Genomic DNA, 17064 nt, shown 5'->3' on the forward strand with positions numbered 1-17064 from the left:
CTGTATCAGCTGCACAGAATTTTGTTAAAAAAAGGTGAATTTTGTAAAGATATTTCCCGATCGAGATTCTATGAAGTTATGTGTTATTGTGATTACTAGGAACTCGGTAGCGCGAAAAATATGGCAGATAAGTAATAACCATATCCTTAATAATCCCTTAATTGTACTTATAGAGGAAGCACTTCAATTCAAGGATTGAGGACTCAAAGTCATATTATTAACTCAACAAAAACTTCTTAAACAAAATCGTTTTGGGTGCTACAACCTACAGTACTTTGGCACTGCGGGCGGCGCCCAGTATATGGCAGCAGCGAAAGAAATATGAAATAGTGGACCAGTGACGTTGATCCCTTAATCCTCTCCATTGCGAGTGCAGACCAACAGTAGTGCAAGCTTTCGCTGGCACGGGCTTCATCGCGGCCTCTTCTTTCTTTTTTTATGGTGACGCCAAGAATCGACGCGAAGAGTGCTCTACTCTGTTCCCAATCTTGCGGTGGTACCGCAGCTCGGATAATCACGTTTGTCCGTACAGCAGCAAATGAAAACAAGGCTTTATTGATCACAATGAAAAGAACTCGTAATTGTCATAGCATTGGCGCCCGCGCGCCGGGGAGGCAGGCAGCGTTTTCCGTTTTTCTAATATGGTGGGGAAATGAGCGTCACTGACACACAATGTAATTTTCGTTTTCGTTCAGGGCTGCCCACAGCCAAACTACTGCGCGCCATATAGTGCCTACGAGGATTCTTGTGAAGTTGTTGTTGGGCAAGATATGAAGGTCGGCCTTCAATTTTGCAAATGCAATGTTGCCGCTAAAATTGCTAATTAAAACGTCATAAATATATTTTTTTGTTACTTGTGAAGTGAGTCGTGTTTGCCACGATGCCGCATTTGTATTGGCTGCCAAGCCTTACAGTCTGACAGAAGATGCGCACATGCGCTTATGATAACTTAAGTGATAATTAACTTAAGTTATCACTGCAGCACCCAAACCCTTCTGAGTCACCCTGTGTTATTTGGCGCAGAAAAAAACAGCTTGTATACCTGCGGCATTCGCCATCTCTGGCAAAGAAAGCGAAGGAGAGGGGGACCCGGGGGACGTGCGCGGTATCCAAGGCGGGTGTACTGGTGCTGAAACCCGGAACTTGTCGATATCCTCGCCTTCCTCGACTACACCCAGCGGGGGGGGGGGGGGAGGGGGCAGAATATCTATGGGCCCCGGGTGACAGACGACCTAGCTACGCCACTGCGCACAAGCTGCAGGCTTCGGTTTGTAATTCGAACATGCGAAAAGCATAATTCTGTTACGAGGAAACTCAATTGGAAGACAAATATTCACGTGCATGCCGGAAAGGGCCGCGATATCCTTCGAACCTCTGTGGTAGGATATCCGAAACTGGACGCCCGGCCGATGTCATATTTGTAACCGAAATGGTGCATGGACATTGAGACATGGTTGGGATGGCCTGAACTGTTTTCAATGGGACTGCGTTGGTTGAGATGCATATACAAGCATAGTAATTACGCAGCCTTGAATATCGCCAGCCGCAATTAAGACTGATCAAGCTTCTCTGTATTTATTTACATACGTCGTACAACGACGATAGCCCATCAATAGCTTGTTCATTAAATTATCGCCAAGGAGACGTGCTGAAAGTAATCTGAAACGGATTCTCACGACTAATGTATTCGCTTATTGAGCTTTTCGTACTTCCTTTAATCAGCGTCTGATGCCTATAAAATTTCAAAAAAGAAATAAGCGACCTATTAATATACTCACTAAAATTAATAACGTGTGTAAAAAAGGAAGACGCACTGAATAAGACAAGGTGCACTTCCAAGTTCGTAAAGTTCCCATGTACGCTTTACGCATATATATTACGAAAAACAATGCCACAAATTAATATCGACGAGCGCAAAGCCTACCTTGAGCGTGTTGCTGCGTACGTCGCCAGATATCGCAAATCTGGAGATGGTTGTTTCGTGGTCCATGCCGGCTTGTTTCGAAGGGGCACTGTAGCACACGTAGACACTTCTCTCTTGCGGAAAATCTGGGTCGAGGACGAAGCTCAGCAGCCCGCGTTCATCTGCTGGTGCATTCGAGGTTAATACCTTACTTGTTATGTTCAAGAACACTTGAATATTCTCACTAGCGAAACTCCTTAATGGCATTTGCATAATAATGCCTCTGTGCTCCCCTACAAGCACATACTGCTCATATGAAGGCAAAGGGACAATGCCTATTGGGTGCCTGAGACCCCACAGTAATTTCTCAAAACTGTAGCACAGCCCGTGGCTGCACATTACGTTGACCTTAAACAGCGCCAGCGCGCAGACGAATCGCATGATATACATGTCTAACAGTCAACCACCAACTTTCGCGCCTGCAAGAGAGCTTCTGCGGAGAGCATTTCGTCTGCTCTCCTTTCCCTGCGCGAAAGCCTGCGAAAGCACGCTACAGCCAATCGCAGTGCCGGAAGGCGTAGCCAATGAAAACTACCTATTGCCTTGACGCGTTTCAAACCGAGAAAGGCGGCTTCGCTAGGCCGCGCGTTTGCCGAGCACGCCAACGTTGGAGAACGCCGAGGGTCGTTTTTTTTTATTTTCCAGCTTGGTTACCTTTCGCTGCTGATTGACCCGCACTGGTTTGCGGCCATGAAACGAAAAGATCCAGCAGGTGAGCCCGGAGACTAAACGTGATTCGAGATCATTCAAGGTTTGTTTTAGCGGTCTCAACAATGCCGGATCCGACGCGTATGTCTTGGTTTTATTATTATTTGCTGTGACTATTTACGAAGGCCGAAGTGGCTTCAAAGGACGCTTTTTTAAGTGGATGTGTAGTGCTCACTGCTACTGTAATATAAACTGTAGAAAAACAAACTTCTAGTCTCGATCACTTGATGTGAGGCCGCTGTTACTAGTCCTTGCGGCCACACTGCGCCGATCCATGGAACGTTATCAGTGGAAGTTTCCGGTAACTGTTGGTGTCGCGTTAAACGATAGTTCCGCTCAACCTGTGCGTAATTACACACCTGCATTTGCTTTTCACCACTAGAGTCATCTAAAGAAGCCCTGTCGGCGTGGGATCGGCGGCGGTTATACTCAAACCAGCTGTAAGTATCAGCTACACTAACAGTGGCGGCCTCGTTTGAATGCATAGTTTGCGTACTTACGATCGTTGTTTTGCATTAACAGGCGAGAAAAGGCGCTACGGCGCACGCCCGGAGTTGGACCATCCTATACAAAGGAAAGCGAAACCCCTACAAGGTAAATTGCGACAATACGACGGTTAAATTAAATAGTCCTCGCATATTCGGCGTGCGTACCTCCGGCACGTTACATCACAATACCTAATATTCAAATAATTCCCCGCGCTTTACATGTGAAAACATAAATTACGACGTCGTCGAAGTAACCATATCTGCCAATACCTCATACTTAACCAGGTTCTCATCAAAAGGTCCTGATCTCATATTGGTTACATGGACGCGTACGTATAACCTACGGCAGCGCCTGTCATTTCTCGCTAGTTAGCCCTGTTACGAACTTGACCGCGCTTGATGTGGCACGGCTGTGTGTGCGGTCGCGTCGTGGAAGTGACGACATTCTGGGTTGTCATTGTGCTTGCAGCTAGATCACAGGAATGCTGGCACGTGAATGATTAGTCGCCATTTTTACCCCCTTATTCTTGCTTATTTAGTTCCCAATAAGTGTTTTATGTCGTTTTTCACTTTACTTAGCATCTAGTAAGTTCAGCTTGAGTCTCGTGCTCAGGGGCAAAATGTTAGTGTGGAAACCTTATGCACTCAATCAGGACAGTGTTAGCAAGCCGGAAGTTGTGAACGCAACGTGTCAGCGTTTAATGATCAGCAGCTTAGCAGCTTGAAACAGTGCTCCAGTGTGCACAGAAGCTGGAGAGCCATTCATGCACGACATGTCGCACTTCAAGTATACTATAATCCAAATTTGGCTTGCTTATATCACTGCACTTGCTATTATCAGTACCAAATAAAGCATTGCTGTGTACATGAGAATTGAAAAGTTATTTGTACATAAAGCGGACAGCTGGGCTAGTTGTAGTATCGACATGTCATGCATTTCCAGCACTTTCAAGAAATAGGAAAAATTAAGAGAAGAGGAAAAATGAAAGGACAGGTAGATGCTATTTGTACGTGTTTCACAAACTATTACTAATGTCAGTCATATGCTGCCTATAGCTTTGCCAGCTGAGCTTCCTCCCAGAAAACAACCTGACAAGTGGGATGCAAAAAGCTCAGAACTTGCAAGAGTATCCTCACATAGGTTTTGCACTATATGCAGTACAACATTTCTTAACTGCCAGCAGCATTCAACTGCATTATAACTGGTCCTCTGAATAAGCATCTTGCTCATTACCTGTCAGTGCTGGTCTGACTCTTAACTGCCATATTTCTTTTCTCTAATACTGGTGTGTTCTTTTCAGAGTGAGTCCAAACAAGAACAAAAGCAGGCCTCGAGAAAGCAAGCATCCCATGTCACAAAGAAAGCCATTGAAGTCAGTGCACTCTCTTACTGCAAGAAATGGCAATCAGTTCACAGTAGCACTGACAAAGACATCAAACACATCTGTAAAGAAACCAAAGGTGAGGAAGGTCTTTGATATCCCTGCTTAGTATCTGTGATTATAAGTATAAACCCCATGCAAGCGGTCTTGCGTGTGACGGCAACAAGTGACACAGTGGAGATGGCTGTTGTGTTAGCTCGTTGCCTACAAGTCATACCCCACTTGATCAACGACTTGATTGACGTCTCCCCATTATTGCCAGTATGAGGGCTGCAAATACCTGCTGAAACTGGCGTGACGAGTGCTTTATTAATTTAGGTTCATACGTTTTACTGTAAAGAGCACCATAAAATAACTCTGAAGGTCTTGCAGTAGGTCCTTATCCTTGCAACGTATCAAAATTTACTCGTTCCATGCGGTAGTACTTGACTGATGTACATCCAGTTCCGGCTTCGCGCTATTGGCTAGTCGCTCATAGCACTTCCAGGCGACGAGTGACAAATTCTAGATTTCCAGAACCAAGTGATCGAGCAACAAGAACGAGCAATCTGTAAGCCTGTTTGGTCGCTGATCGTGCACAGCATCGCTCTCATGGGGTTTGGCCTTTGAAGATCAAATCCAGGAATAGAGGTAATACCCAGCCTTCGCTGTTTAGTTTAACTTTGAAGATCCAGTCCTGTTATGTTTTCAACTGATAGATAGCAACTAAGCTGGCTGAAAACTCACATCAAGATTTTTGGCCTTGCAGAATTAAGCACGGGCATTCTCCCAAACCTGAGTTGCGCAATTTTCAGAACACTTATGCAGCTAAGCAACTGAGCTAATTTAGGAGCAAATTTGTGGGCTCTAAACAGAGCTCTATTGTACTGGTTTTATTGAGATGTCCGTGGTATCAACAAAGAAAAGATTATTACAGGGGAGCTGTTTTATGCTAGGTTCTGGCAGTTTGTGTGTGTAGGCAAAAAAGATGGCGACCACGCCAGAGCCAGAAAAGCTGAAGCATAAAGGAAAAGCATATCTCCGGGTATGCCCCAGCTGCATTCAATTGCGAAAAGTGTCAAATACATATTCTGATTTAAAAAAATATTGTAGTAAAGAAAGTAAAACCGGAATAGACGCTGTTTAGTATGGATTGCAGTTTAACATCACAGGCTCTGTAGGCAAGCCACGTAACCTTATCTCGGTTCCCTTCCACTTGTGCAATGGGTAGGCCACGTGCGGTGAGGACTGCAGAAGAACAGCGCACCTACGAAGAACACCGTCATGAACAGAAGTGGGATGGCGCGGGGCGACAGTGGGCAGCACATAATACGGACAAAGATTGTGGTTCAAACACCAAGCGTATGCACCTTTGCTTGGATCACCCCTACCGACTCCACTCCCATCGTAATTGTGGATGATTTCAACATAAACGTGTCTCAGCCATACGGAAAGGGGTTCGTGACATTTCTCTTGGAGAGGTTTGGTATTCAATGTTACACAAACATCAGTGTGCCCACGACGCGTCATCGGTCGTGTCGTCACAGAGCCATTGGCCATATATGATAGCGATCATAAAGCAATAGTCACCTTGGTGAACAAATAAGTCCGAAAAAGCTAACAAAAAGAAGGTTAAAATCAAGAAAGCATTGAGTATGCAACGTTAAAGTTTTGCATCCATCCATCCATTGAGCATGCAATTTAATAAAACAACAAAAACTACGAAAAAGACAAAATTTATTGTTGTATGTGTCTTTTATTTTCAGTCAACATATTTATCACCATATAAACAGCTCCGCTGTTCATTCTCCTTCACAGAGTGGAATGGCTCTGAATTTTTTTCCCAGGAGCATCTAGAAAGTGATGTGTAAATATAGATTATTCTCAGGGCTATTCTATGCTAAGTGTGCATGGTGCTGTTTCAGGCTTCTCTGCAGTCGGGGAAGGCAGAAATGACCGTAAAGCCAGGATCTAAAAGAGCTGGAACAGGGGCAATGCCATTGCCATCAGCATCTAAGAAAGTCAACCTGTGTGCTCTTGCTTCTGAGCCCACAACAGCCGCTGTCCCCAAGATGCCTCAACTCGACAAGAGCACCAGGATGCCTGCAAAATCACAGCGGCAACCTCAGAAAGCAAAGCAGCCTCTCAGGGTTCCCCTTGCACAAGCAACAGTCCAGCTTTCCCAGAGACCACTGGGCAGAAAGTCAACTGCCCCAGCTCAAACAAAGGTGCACAGTGCAAAAAGATCACTGGGCCGGAGGTCCCAGGTGGTGAAAGCTCAGACGTCTAGACGATCATTCGGAAGAAGTTCAACAAGCAAGCTTTCTGCCAAAACACGCGCACACACTCAGTCACTGTTGGCAAGTGGCACAAGCTGTTCTGTGGGGGAGCAGCCTCGAAAGAGGGCCTCGGAAGGCAGTGGCAAGACTCCAAACAAAACACCTTTAAAGATGACAAAAGCTGGTTTGTCGCCATGCCTGAATGCAAATAGTGCATGTGTGGAGCAACGGTCATCACCGCGTTCGTGCCAGGCCAAAGTTGAAAGAAGAACTAGTCTTCTTGCATCCTGTTCAACACCGTGTTCAGTGATGGTTGGGAAGTCTGCTCCAAACTCATGTGATACAGTACCAGATGACACCAAGAGAACTTTATCACCTGATAGATCTAGTGGAAGCACACCTTACCACACTGCACACAGCATCTGTCTTTCAAGTTCCTCAGGGGGCAGCGTTTCTCCAATTGGCAAAGTTGGCAGGAAGTTTGCTGGTGGTACGCCTTTTCATATTAAGCAACATTCTTCATTTGTGTCAGTGACGGAGAGTCCAACAGAAAAAGCATGTACTGACAGAATGTCACTTGAAGATGTGAGTGCTCAGGATGAGCTGAATGACACATTCACACTGGAAAGCCCTGCGCTGTCACCAAAGAGACAAAGTAGCTGCTCCAAGAAGCCACCTTCGTCCTGCCTGCGCAAGGGGACCACCACATCTCATGTGAAAAAGTCTGTGTCTTTTACTATGCCAGGACGACGGAGTGTAACACCCAAAAGGCTACCAAAAACTCCCATTCGCAGCCGCACATTGCAGTGAGTAATTTCATGTCTTGTCTGCTGCATGGATTACATTGTTCCTCAAAACTGCTTTGTTCCCTTTGCCAGTTTTCCAGTTCTCCCTAAATTGACGCATGCATCGCATGCACTCTATCGAGCATTCATAGTTAGCAAACATCTGTATTATAAGCATTTTGATTTTTCTAGTTTGTCACTGTTCACTGGCATGAAACTGTCATGTTATCTAAAGTTGCAAGACTGAGCGATCGATCCTTTCATATTTTTTTTCTTAGGTTTACCCTACAACTACACATATGCTGCTTCTCTCTGAAACATCTTTTCTTGGCAAAGGTGGAAACCATTCTATACGAGGGCATTGCAAAGTCCCACTCACAAATTAGGGGTATACTTCAAATCAAGGTGTAATATAGCAATTTTGTCTGCTTTAGATATCTTATTAGGTGTACTTTTATCGCATTTTGATATTGTTTATTATTGCTGGGTTATAGAGTTGTAAATTTGATATTTGAGCTTTCCAGAATTTTCGAGATCTTCAAGAGCTAAAAAAATGAAAATCCATTTATTATTGTTAAAGGGGCCCTGAACTACTTTTTATCGAAGCAGAGAAAGGCATCTGAAATGAAAAGTGGCTATTCCAGAAATACTTTGCCACAAAAAGCACTTTAATGCATTCAGCAGAAGCAGAGTTATTGGCAATCAAACACGGCCACCGCTGTGCTCCCATTCTTTCTTCAATGCTTTGCACTGCGAAGGCTACGGCACAGTGGGGCGTGCCCATAACGCTCTGCCTTATAAATGTCACCATGGTGCGCAGTTTAAATTTCATTTTGGATGTTAACGTAGACGCCACGACTTCTGCCTTTGGTGCCTGCGATGCGCTAAGCATAAGCCAAACACAGTTGTCCTCAGCGAGCCGCAGTGCACTTAGCCAGGGGACTTGTGGCGGCACCCTGCGGCTGCAGCGGTATCTACACCATGTAGCCGACTGCATCTTTATGTCAGCTATCGGCCAGTAGCAGCCGTCTAAGAGAATGACAAAATAAAGCATCCGATGATAAATTAAAGCATCGAGAAGAGAGTGAGAACAGGGCCTCCTGTTGAAAGAGAGTGTAAGAGAAAGATGACTTCGCGATCCACTTGCAAGCACCGCATTTGACAGCAAAACTTGGCTTAGATGTTCACAGCGGCATGTGCTACCCACGGACTATGTTATTTCACCAAGCCCAAGGGGTGGTTCAGGGCCCGTTTAATAAATTGTCTTTTTTTTTATACAACAATCTTCATCAAAATAGGGGTGTCGTTATCGAGAAAAGCAATATCTCTGTTCTATAAATGAAGAAACACGTTCGTGTTCCAGTAGATATTTTCCCTAAAGCCCCTTAGCCCAGTAAATATTTTCCCTAAAGTTCGGTTGAAGCTCTCCATGAGACCGTTCGTTTGGGGATGATACGCGGTCGACTTCCAGTGAATGATCCGGCACTCGTGAAGGAGCGATTGTATCGCTTCTGACAAGAAGACACGACCCCTATCGCTGAGTAGTTCTCTAGGAGCACCGTGGCAAAGGACGAAGTTGCGAAGAATAAACATCGCAACTTCGCGTGCGGTCACGGCGGGGAGAGCCGCGGTCTCAGCGTAGCGCATCAGGTGATCGACGCGAACAATAATCCAGTGGTTTCCACATCCGCTGGATGGGAGCAGGCCACAGAGGTTGATGCCTACACGGTCGAACGGTCGAGCAGGGCACGGTAGCGGCTGGAGTGTGCCAGTAGGGCGCAGTGGGGGAGTTTTGCTTTGCTGGCTGGCGGTGCATGATCGAACATACTATTGCACAAACAAATACATTCCACGCCAGTAATTGGCCTCGAGCTCCACCACTGGAAAAGCTGGCGCCACCATCAGCGTGACGTGCTATTAGGGATCACGTGGACATAGCGTCCCCGTCGGCTGCTTTGGGAGTGCCGAAGCGAGCTGAAAACGAGAGTTTAAATTCCCTCGTACGCTGTGGTCCTCATTTAATGGCGAGATTCTCCCACTTCAAGCGTCTCCTTTACAACGCTTGAAAGCACCACAATAGGTAGTGGCTGCCTTTGAAGGCGTGCAACATGGTAGGCTACTGCTCGGTGCCGCAGTGCCAGACGTACGCAACAGAGCCCGGTGTCAGCCTTATTCACACGTAGCCGCCGGACAAGAAGCTGCGTGAAGCTTGGCTCGCGAAACATAAAACCGGCAAACAGCCATCGGCTACAACTCGGGTATACAGCAAGCACAGACGCGAGAAAGATTTCTGCTACGGCGCCGGGTCTGTGATGTTCGGAAAACGCGCACTGAGACGCTCGCCCAAGTCCGCTGCCCGACTAATGTCATGACGGTTTGGTCTATGAACTTGTCGATGCTATGGATACTGGCAAGTTCACTGGAGTAGAAAGGGAGCGGTAAAAAGCACATAAAAAAATATCATGGCATATGGTCATGTTTGTGTTATGAATTAATGCACTGGATTACAAAAAAGAAGCACTGGGAAATCGCATGCTGAGAACACCGATAAACATACAGTGCGACGCAACTCGAGAAATAATATTGAAACGTCCAAGAATTTAGAAGAGGAAAAAAAAGATTGAATCGTCGCGACGGCACGTCACAGTCCCCGTCGAAGTCTCTATGATGAAATTATTTTTGAACAACTCTGATAGCGCCCACGCCACAATGGTTGCTTGTACACTGTCAAATGCTCATATTCTGCGGCCTAAAGCTCATGGCACGGTGCGAAAACGCGCACGCGGTGAAAACGAAACAGTGCGCGGACAAGCATGCAGACGCGCAGTCGGTCGCTGCGAATCTGTGCGATCGCTGCATTGAGGCTTCATTCTATTAAGCTCCATTCAGTTATACAAACACTATAAGAGCATATTTCTAATAGTTTGCTCTCAGCATTTACCTACCTTTCACGCAAGAAGCCAGTTCGGGAGACTCCGTCGCGGCGACCGCGCGCAGTGGCGTTCACTGTACGTATTCGGTAAAGAGATAGCGTCTGTAAACGATTCTGTGCTTTCAGTTTGCCCATAATTATTATTTAGACAGTAACAAACTTCTCTCGTTTCGAAAGCACTTGCAGAAATGTCCGGGAGAGCTCGTGCGTGGTGTTTTCAGTGAGCGCTGACAGCAAAACTTATGAGGAGCGCGCCATGTGATCCCTCATACTACGCCAGCCAGGCGCTTCCGATAGATGGCGACTCCGTAGCTCCTTGCCGCCAGTATCGTTGACGCAGCCTTGTGAAGGTTTTTAGGACCCCGGCGTGGGCGCTTTAAGGGTCAGCATGGAAGTACGCGCACATATTGGAGCGCATGTGACGAGGGATAGCCAGAAGCCATTTCTGACCGTCGGGCATATAGTTGCGCGGTAGAGGGTGTTGTCTCGCACTGCAAAATGGGCTGCTTGACGGCTTAACGTCCATGTTGAAGGAATGACTGATGGAGCGGCAAGGTAGTGGAGCAGCAGGGCGAGCGATGGGTCCTTGCATTCCTCGGAGGGTATGTCAGTAGCGGTCAGTAGTGACGGGTCTGAAGTCGGAGAAGGAACAGAAAGAGAAGCCACATCAAGTATCATCGGCGAGCGGGAGAGCACGTCAGCGTCGGAATGCTTTCAACCAAAGTGGTATACGACACGAATGTCGTATTCCTGTAGGCAAAGTGCCCAACATCCGAGGCGACCCGACGGGTCTTTCAAGGAGGAGAGCCAGCAAGGGCGTGATGGTCAGTGATGATGCTGAAAGGACGGCCGTAGAGATAAGGACGAAACTTGGCCAATGCCCAAATGATGGTGGCTAAGCATTCCTTCTCTGTAACGGAGTAATTCATCTCAGCTTTTTTAAGGGTATGGCTGGCATAAGCCACGACATGTTCTTCATTCGTGGCTTTCCGTTGGGCCAAGACCGCACCAAGGCCGAGACCACTGGCGTCAGTGTGAACCTCTGTTGGCGCAGTTGGGTCGTAATGGTGAAGAATCGGAGGGGAAGTCAGCAACTCGCATAACTTGTCAAAGGCTTCATCACATGCTGATGACCACGCAGAAATGCCTTTGCTTGCGGTAAGCAGCTTCGTCAAGGGTACGATAATACAGGCGAAGTTCCGCACGAAGCATCGAAAATAAGAGCACAGGCCTATGAAATTTCGCAGGGCCTTGATAGATGTGGGCTTCGGAAACTCGGCGACTGCGCGAAGCTTGTCTGGATCAGGAAGGATGCCATCTTTCGAGACAACGTGACCCAGAGCAGTTAATTTTCGGGCAACGAAACGGCACTTCGTGAGGTTGAGCTGTAGGCGAGCTAAAGTGAGACAGGTCAGGATGTCATGCAGACGAGTGAGATGTGTCGGAAAATTCTGTGAGGAAACAACTATGTCATCCAGGTAACATAAACAAGTCTTCCACTTGTGTCCGGGAAGGATGGTATCAATCATGCACTCAAAGGTAGCGGGAGCATTGCAGGGCCTGAAAGGCATAACGGTAAACTCATGCAGGCCATCGGGAGTGATGAAAGCTATCATTGGGCGGTCAGCCTCAGCCATGGGAACCTGCCAATAGCCGGAGCGGAGATCTAAAGAGGAGAAGCATTCGGCACCTTGCAGACAGTCAAGAGCATCGTCGATCCGAGGCAGTGGGTAGACATCTTTTCTTGTGATCCTGTTTAGGCAGTGGTAATCGATACAAAACCGAATGGTGCCATCTTTTTTCTGCACTAGAATGACAGGTGATGACCAAGGGCTTTGAGAAGGCTGAATGATGCTGCGCTGCAGCATGTCGTCCACTTGTCCCATGATAAATAGGCGCTTTTCTGTGGAAACGCGATACACACACTGTAGCAAGGGAGCATGGGAACCAGTGTCGATAGTATGAGAGACACTTGTCGTGCAACTCAAGGATGGCTTGTTGCAGTCGAACGAAGAAATGAAGTCGTTCAGTAGAGCAAGAAGTTTGGTGCAATGAGACAGCAAAAAGTCTACGGCGATGGCGTTGTCGAAAACTGCTAAGGGCGGTGTTGAGGAGATGGAAGTTATGGCGTCCAGATGTAAACGGGTGGCGCTATCGTGAATGTCAAGGTCTTCAACACACGTGACAGCTTGCACAAATCCTAAGGTCTCACCGCGCAGTACGGTCACTGGATACCGGTGCAGATTACAGATGGGTATCAAAGCGAATTCAGACCTAACCGTGAGGATGGCGAACGGGAGAAGTAAGTCCTTGCGGTGAGCAGGTATGTCAGATGGCATAAACGCTACAGTTGAGTCTGGCACGGCATTACACGACAAGGTCACAAGCACCGACGTCTCCGGAGGTAGATCAGTATCATCATCAACAAAGACCTTGTGAACACTGAGGTCGGCATTGACCAATGAGGAGTCACATAGCGGCGAAAGGGCCACTTCCGCTCGAGAACAATCGATTGTGGCATTATGACGTAACAGGAAGTCCCACCCGAGGATGAGATCGTGAGAACAGGAGGGCCACACAAAAAACTCAATGATGTACAATATGTCTTGGATGACTACACAGGCTGTGCATACAGCTGTAGGATGAATGCGTTGCACGCTAGCAGTGCAGAGTGCCATGCCAGATGGAGAGGTCGTGACTTTTTTTAGCTTGCGAGAAAGATTTTCGTGGATGAGGGAAACGGCAGCCCTGGTATCGATAAGCGCTTGGGCGGATGCTCCCTTGACATGGACGTCAATGACATTCTGTGGTGAAAATTGAGGCCTTAGAAAGTTCGATGAGCTTGCAGTTCTTGCCTCCAGAACTCCGCTAGTCAGTTTCCCTCGGCAGTAGGTGGCCGACGACGCATAGGTGACAGCAACTGTCGACGTGGAGGAGAACAACTACTGTCTCAGCGCCGAGTCAGCGGAGCCTTGGCAGCATACGTTGGCGGGATGTTGTGGCGTGGAGGGAAACTGGTCAAAGGCGTCAACGGTGCGAGGACATGTTACGACGACAAAAGCACACGTGACCAGCGATGCCACAGGCGAAGCAAACAGGCCTGTTGTCTGGTGTGCGCCACGTGTCGGCTCGATGGAGAGGCTGGGGTGACTGTCGTGGAATGGGAGCAGGGGGAACCCGGTGCATTGGAGCGGCAGCATAGTTGAGCGGCAGAGGAGGGACCCGCGACAGATAGTCGGCATAAGAGAGCGGTGCCGTCAGAGACACGAATAGCGGCGGGTAGTCAACATAGGAGAGCGGCGCCGTCACAGGAGCTGGCAGTCGAACGGGGTAAGTGCGTAAGATATTTGGGTACGGATGGCTTGTTGCACGCCCAGAGTCACTGTTGGGGCAGGCTCCTGACTGTGAGGGAGTAGCGCCAGCTGGCGGGCCACTTCCTCACGTATGAGATCCTTGCTCTGAAGGACGAGAGCAGAAGGATTGGTATGGCCAGCGGCAGCTGCAATGGCCAAGACCGAGTCAGCCTGTGGGGCATTTTAGCGAGCGATGTTATGTTGGCGGCGCAATTCGTCGAAACTCTGACACAGGTTGAAAAGTACGGAGACGCTAGTTGGACTCTTGGCCAACAGCATTTAAAACGCGTCATCCTCAGTACCCTTCAGAATATGGTTGATCTTCTCGTCCTCCGCCATCGTTGGATTAACACGGCTGCAGATATCCAAGACATCCTCAATATAGCCGGGGAAGCTCTCGCCCATTTGCTGTGCTCGCTGGCGTAGACACTGTCCAGTGCGTAGTTTGCAGACAGCGGGGCAGCCAAACACTTTGGCGAAATGTGTCTTGAATGCGGACCAACTCGAAATGTCAGATTCGTGGTTCTTAAACCAGAGATTTGCGACATCAGCAAGGTAAAATATGACGTTATTCAGTTTAGACTGCTCGTCCCACTTATTGTGAGCGCTTACACGTTCATAGAACTGCCAGTCTTCGACGTCATGTTCTCCAGTCCCGCAAAAGATGGCCAGGTCGCGCTGACGGAGAACGCCGGCGCAGGTGACAGGAGCAACCATGGGTACAGTCGGTGCGTAGGTCACATCAGTCATGGTGTCGGTGAGTAACGTTTGAGTGTGGAGCTCCAGAGTGACTTGAGGGATTCCAGCAATCTCCACCAAATGTAATGATGTTTAATTTAAGACGAGAAACAGCAGCCTAGCAGCAGCGAACAGCCTCAGCTCTCTCGCAAATCACAGCACGGGTCGTCGTCATCGTCTCAGAGCTGCTATCCAAAACATGAGGCACGTCTGCTTCATTACAAGCTGCACTTGTACTGCGGTCTTTTTTCCTGTTTGTCCATCATTGTCAGAAGAACGATACCTACATTTAGTTTCCATTTTCCTAAATCATTGTGTTCAACGTCAGATTTTCTCATATTTTACACACAGTAACGCCAATGTTCGTGCAATAATTATTCACAGGTTACGCATTTGCTGCGGTCTGTGACATTGACAGGTAGCCAACTCTGGAATCATTTTGCATCGAATATCTGCCTTTTAGAAAATTTTGCCGCCACTCATATACATGGCTTTGCAATCATGCTTCATCACCATGTACTTGCTGAATTATGTTTTCTGTCTCAATATGGGGTTTTTTCTTGCTTAATGTTGACTTTATTTAGAATTTATATCCAACAGGTCACACGTGTAATGCCCAACTACCAATGCGCAAACAAGCCAAACTGTGGGTTGCTAAAGTCATTCGAGACTATGTCTACTCTGAGCACATACTAAAATCAGCTGGATAACATCCATTCACTGAATCTGTATGTCATAAAAAAATTGATAGAAATTAGTCCTGTAACTTTTCTGACAAAAGGTATATTTCAGAGCATGTTTTGAGGAGGGATATAATAAAATAGTGCTAGTCTTAGGATTTGTCAGTTTGTATGTCTTGAGTACTGCCAGCTTCAGTTACGCGATTTCAACACATGTTCTATAATGAATACATAGAATGGTAACTTTGCTAATTAGGTAGGGGAATAATACAGTTTGTCATGCAATTATTGACCACCTCTTGATGTGCACCAGCTGAAGGAGCCAAATTGCGCTATCTGTCGTGGATGATTTTTAAAGGTGTGGTTACTTTCTTGCAGGGAAACTCTGAAAGAATGGCTTAATGCCCGAGGCTACAGTCTGTCAGCTCTGCGGCAGACCCATGGTGATAATGTGCTGCATCAAGAAAAGTTTGAGAAGTCTCGGAGGTCATCTGGCAAACCCATTAGAACAGCCTTGATGTCAGCAGACAATAAGGCATTGGGAACGTCTCCTGTTCTGCAGAAGTCTGCAAGGCATTCTTTGCAGCAAATGGTGAATGTCCACATTCTTGTTTGTAAACCCTGCCTGAACAAGCAAGCTCAATGTAGCATGCAGTAGCACACGAAACATGCATTAATAGAGAGCTCAGCAAAACTGTACCAGCAATGATATTACAGTGTCACAAGATGCTGTGCAATTGCTTTCTTAGAATGTCTCTCAAAAAAAAAAGAAACAAACTGGTCCAATCCACACTGTGAAGCTGTAAATGACAACTAGAATGATTACCCATTGTGACGTAAAAAAAAATTAAAATTAAATTATGGGGTTTTACTTGCCAAAACCACTATCTGATTATGAAGCACGCCGTAATGGGGGACTCTGGAAATTTTGACCACCTGGGGTTCTTTAACGTGCACCTAAATCTAAGTACATGGGTGTTCATTGTGACGTAGGTTGAAATTATTCACATGGTCACATTCATATGCACTTTACCTAATTATTAGCCTAAGACGTTTGACGGCCTGTGACTTGGCTTGTGCCACTACTTGGTGCACCCACAAAGAGTGGACCAGATAGAAAAGAAGTTCACTGCACCTCGCATGCACGCTGCTCTTCAAGAGCCCTCACTATACTTGGACTTCCCATAGCACTGTCAAAACACAAATCAGTCGCTCGGTGGGTTCTTCTTTTACGTACAAAAGTGTAGTTACGTTACTCCCTGCATTGTACGCTACAGTGAAGCTGCCGTTGCCACGGCAGCTTGCGCAACAGTAATCTTTACTGGGAAACGTATGTGGGATGTGCTATGTACTTCGCATTTTATGTAGGTGCAGGAGCACCTTATCATCAATTATGGGATTTGGATGCTTCTTTTGAGCATTTTCTTTATTGAAATGGGTGCTGTTCTGTATGTTGTATGCGTGATTCCATGTATGCATTGTCCGTTTCACTATGCTGAGTGCTTGTAGCCTCCGCCTTGTGGGGTTATGAGTCATTGCATATGGGATATTAGCCACAGATGATGACAGCTTTCTGTCGACGTTACGCCACAAAGAAACCCCGGGATCCTAGCCATAGACAGCTTTGCTGTAAAATGGTATACATCCACTTTAGCTACTATACATATCTCATATCCTAAAACTGTTATGTGGCTTTGCAGTAGTGTATTCACACCCCAATTGTACATCTGTGAGTGTAGATTATGAACATGGTAATCACTCTCACAGTTGTGCCAGT

General features: G+C 46.8%; 1 protein-coding gene across 2 annotated transcripts in view; it reads left to right on the plus strand.

Annotated features, from left to right (window-relative positions):
- Window positions 1–2518: 2518 nt before the first annotated feature.
- LOC126535917 (uncharacterized) overlaps window positions 2519–17064 on the plus strand; it is a 54391-nt gene continuing 39845 nt past the window's right edge. The window contains exons 1-6 of one of the 2 annotated variants that reach the window (XM_050182773.3): window positions 2519–2675; window positions 3054–3111; window positions 3194–3265; window positions 4461–4620; window positions 6446–7605; window positions 15666–15879. In XM_050182773.3, the coding sequence (XP_050038730.1) occupies window positions 2654–2675; window positions 3054–3111; window positions 3194–3265; window positions 4461–4620; window positions 6446–7605; window positions 15666–15879 (1686 nt within the window). In that variant the 5' untranslated portion in view covers window positions 2519–2653. Of the gene's footprint in view, window positions 2676–2721; window positions 2753–3053; window positions 3112–3193; window positions 3266–4460; window positions 4621–6445; window positions 7606–15665; window positions 15880–17064 lie in introns of those variants that run through there. The other variant, XM_055073330.1, reaches the window with a different exon arrangement.

The sequence above is a fragment of the Dermacentor andersoni genome, chromosome 4, assembly GCF_023375885.2.
Source record: "Dermacentor andersoni chromosome 4, qqDerAnde1_hic_scaffold, whole genome shotgun sequence".
In the NCBI taxonomy this organism is placed as follows: domain Eukaryota; kingdom Metazoa; phylum Arthropoda; class Arachnida; order Ixodida; family Ixodidae; genus Dermacentor; species Dermacentor andersoni.